Here is a 782-nt window from a genome sequence, read left to right on the forward strand (position 1 = left end):
AAATAATCACATCCTTGGTGCATTACATTACCTACTAATTAGTACATTTATTTACATATTAATCAGATGGCTCCCACTAAAAATTCAGCAAAGAAGGAACCTATTGAATGGACCAAAAGTAGAAGCAAAACAAAGGATGCTGAAGATTCATTATCATTGAGGGTGTTAACTTCCCAAATATGGAAGAAAAGTGGAACATGTCCAGAGGGAACAATACCTATTAGAAGAATAAGAAAGAATGACATGCTTAAGGCTCCTTCAATTGAAGAATATGGAAGGAAGAAACCTAGCTTCTCTCCCTCTAGACAAGTTCATGAGAATCTTGACTCCTATGTACCGCTAAGAAACCACTCTGTGAGTCTATTACAAATACTACATACATTTTAATTTTAATATATTGACAATATTAGTGTAAAATATTTTATATAGTTGTTTAATTAAATTTAAATTATATATATAATCATGCATAGACACAATAGCATGTACCTAATATATAACAAACGAAAAAACATATGATGCATATATACAGAAGGCAATATTGTTCGCAGTAGGGTTCAGGTACTTGGGAGCAAAAGCAGACATAAATGTATGCTGGCCATTTGTTGAGAAAGATGATGAATTCAGCACTGCGCAGATTTCTCTCCTCACTGGCTCTTATCTTCACTTTGAATCTGTTCAATCTGGATGGGCGGTAATTCATTATTCATTCATAACACAAACATATTATCCGTGTGCACCAAAATTTGTTATCAAAATCAGTCACTAATATAAAAAAAATGTTA

At 32.6% G+C, this 782-nt stretch overlaps 1 protein-coding gene across 1 annotated transcript in view; it reads left to right on the plus strand.

Annotated features, from left to right (window-relative positions):
- Positions 1–782, plus strand: part of LOC107647722 — a 4,301-nt gene that overhangs the window by 852 nt on the left and 2,667 nt on the right. The window contains exons 3-4 of the mRNA XM_016351775.2: positions 67–354; positions 530–691. Of these exons, the coding sequence (XP_016207261.1) occupies positions 67–354; positions 530–691 (450 nt within the window). The remainder of the gene's footprint in view (positions 1–66; positions 355–529; positions 692–782) is intronic.

Source organism: Arachis ipaensis, chromosome B06 (assembly GCF_000816755.2).
Source record: "Arachis ipaensis cultivar K30076 chromosome B06, Araip1.1, whole genome shotgun sequence".
Classification (NCBI taxonomy): Eukaryota; Viridiplantae; Streptophyta; class Magnoliopsida; order Fabales; family Fabaceae; genus Arachis; species Arachis ipaensis.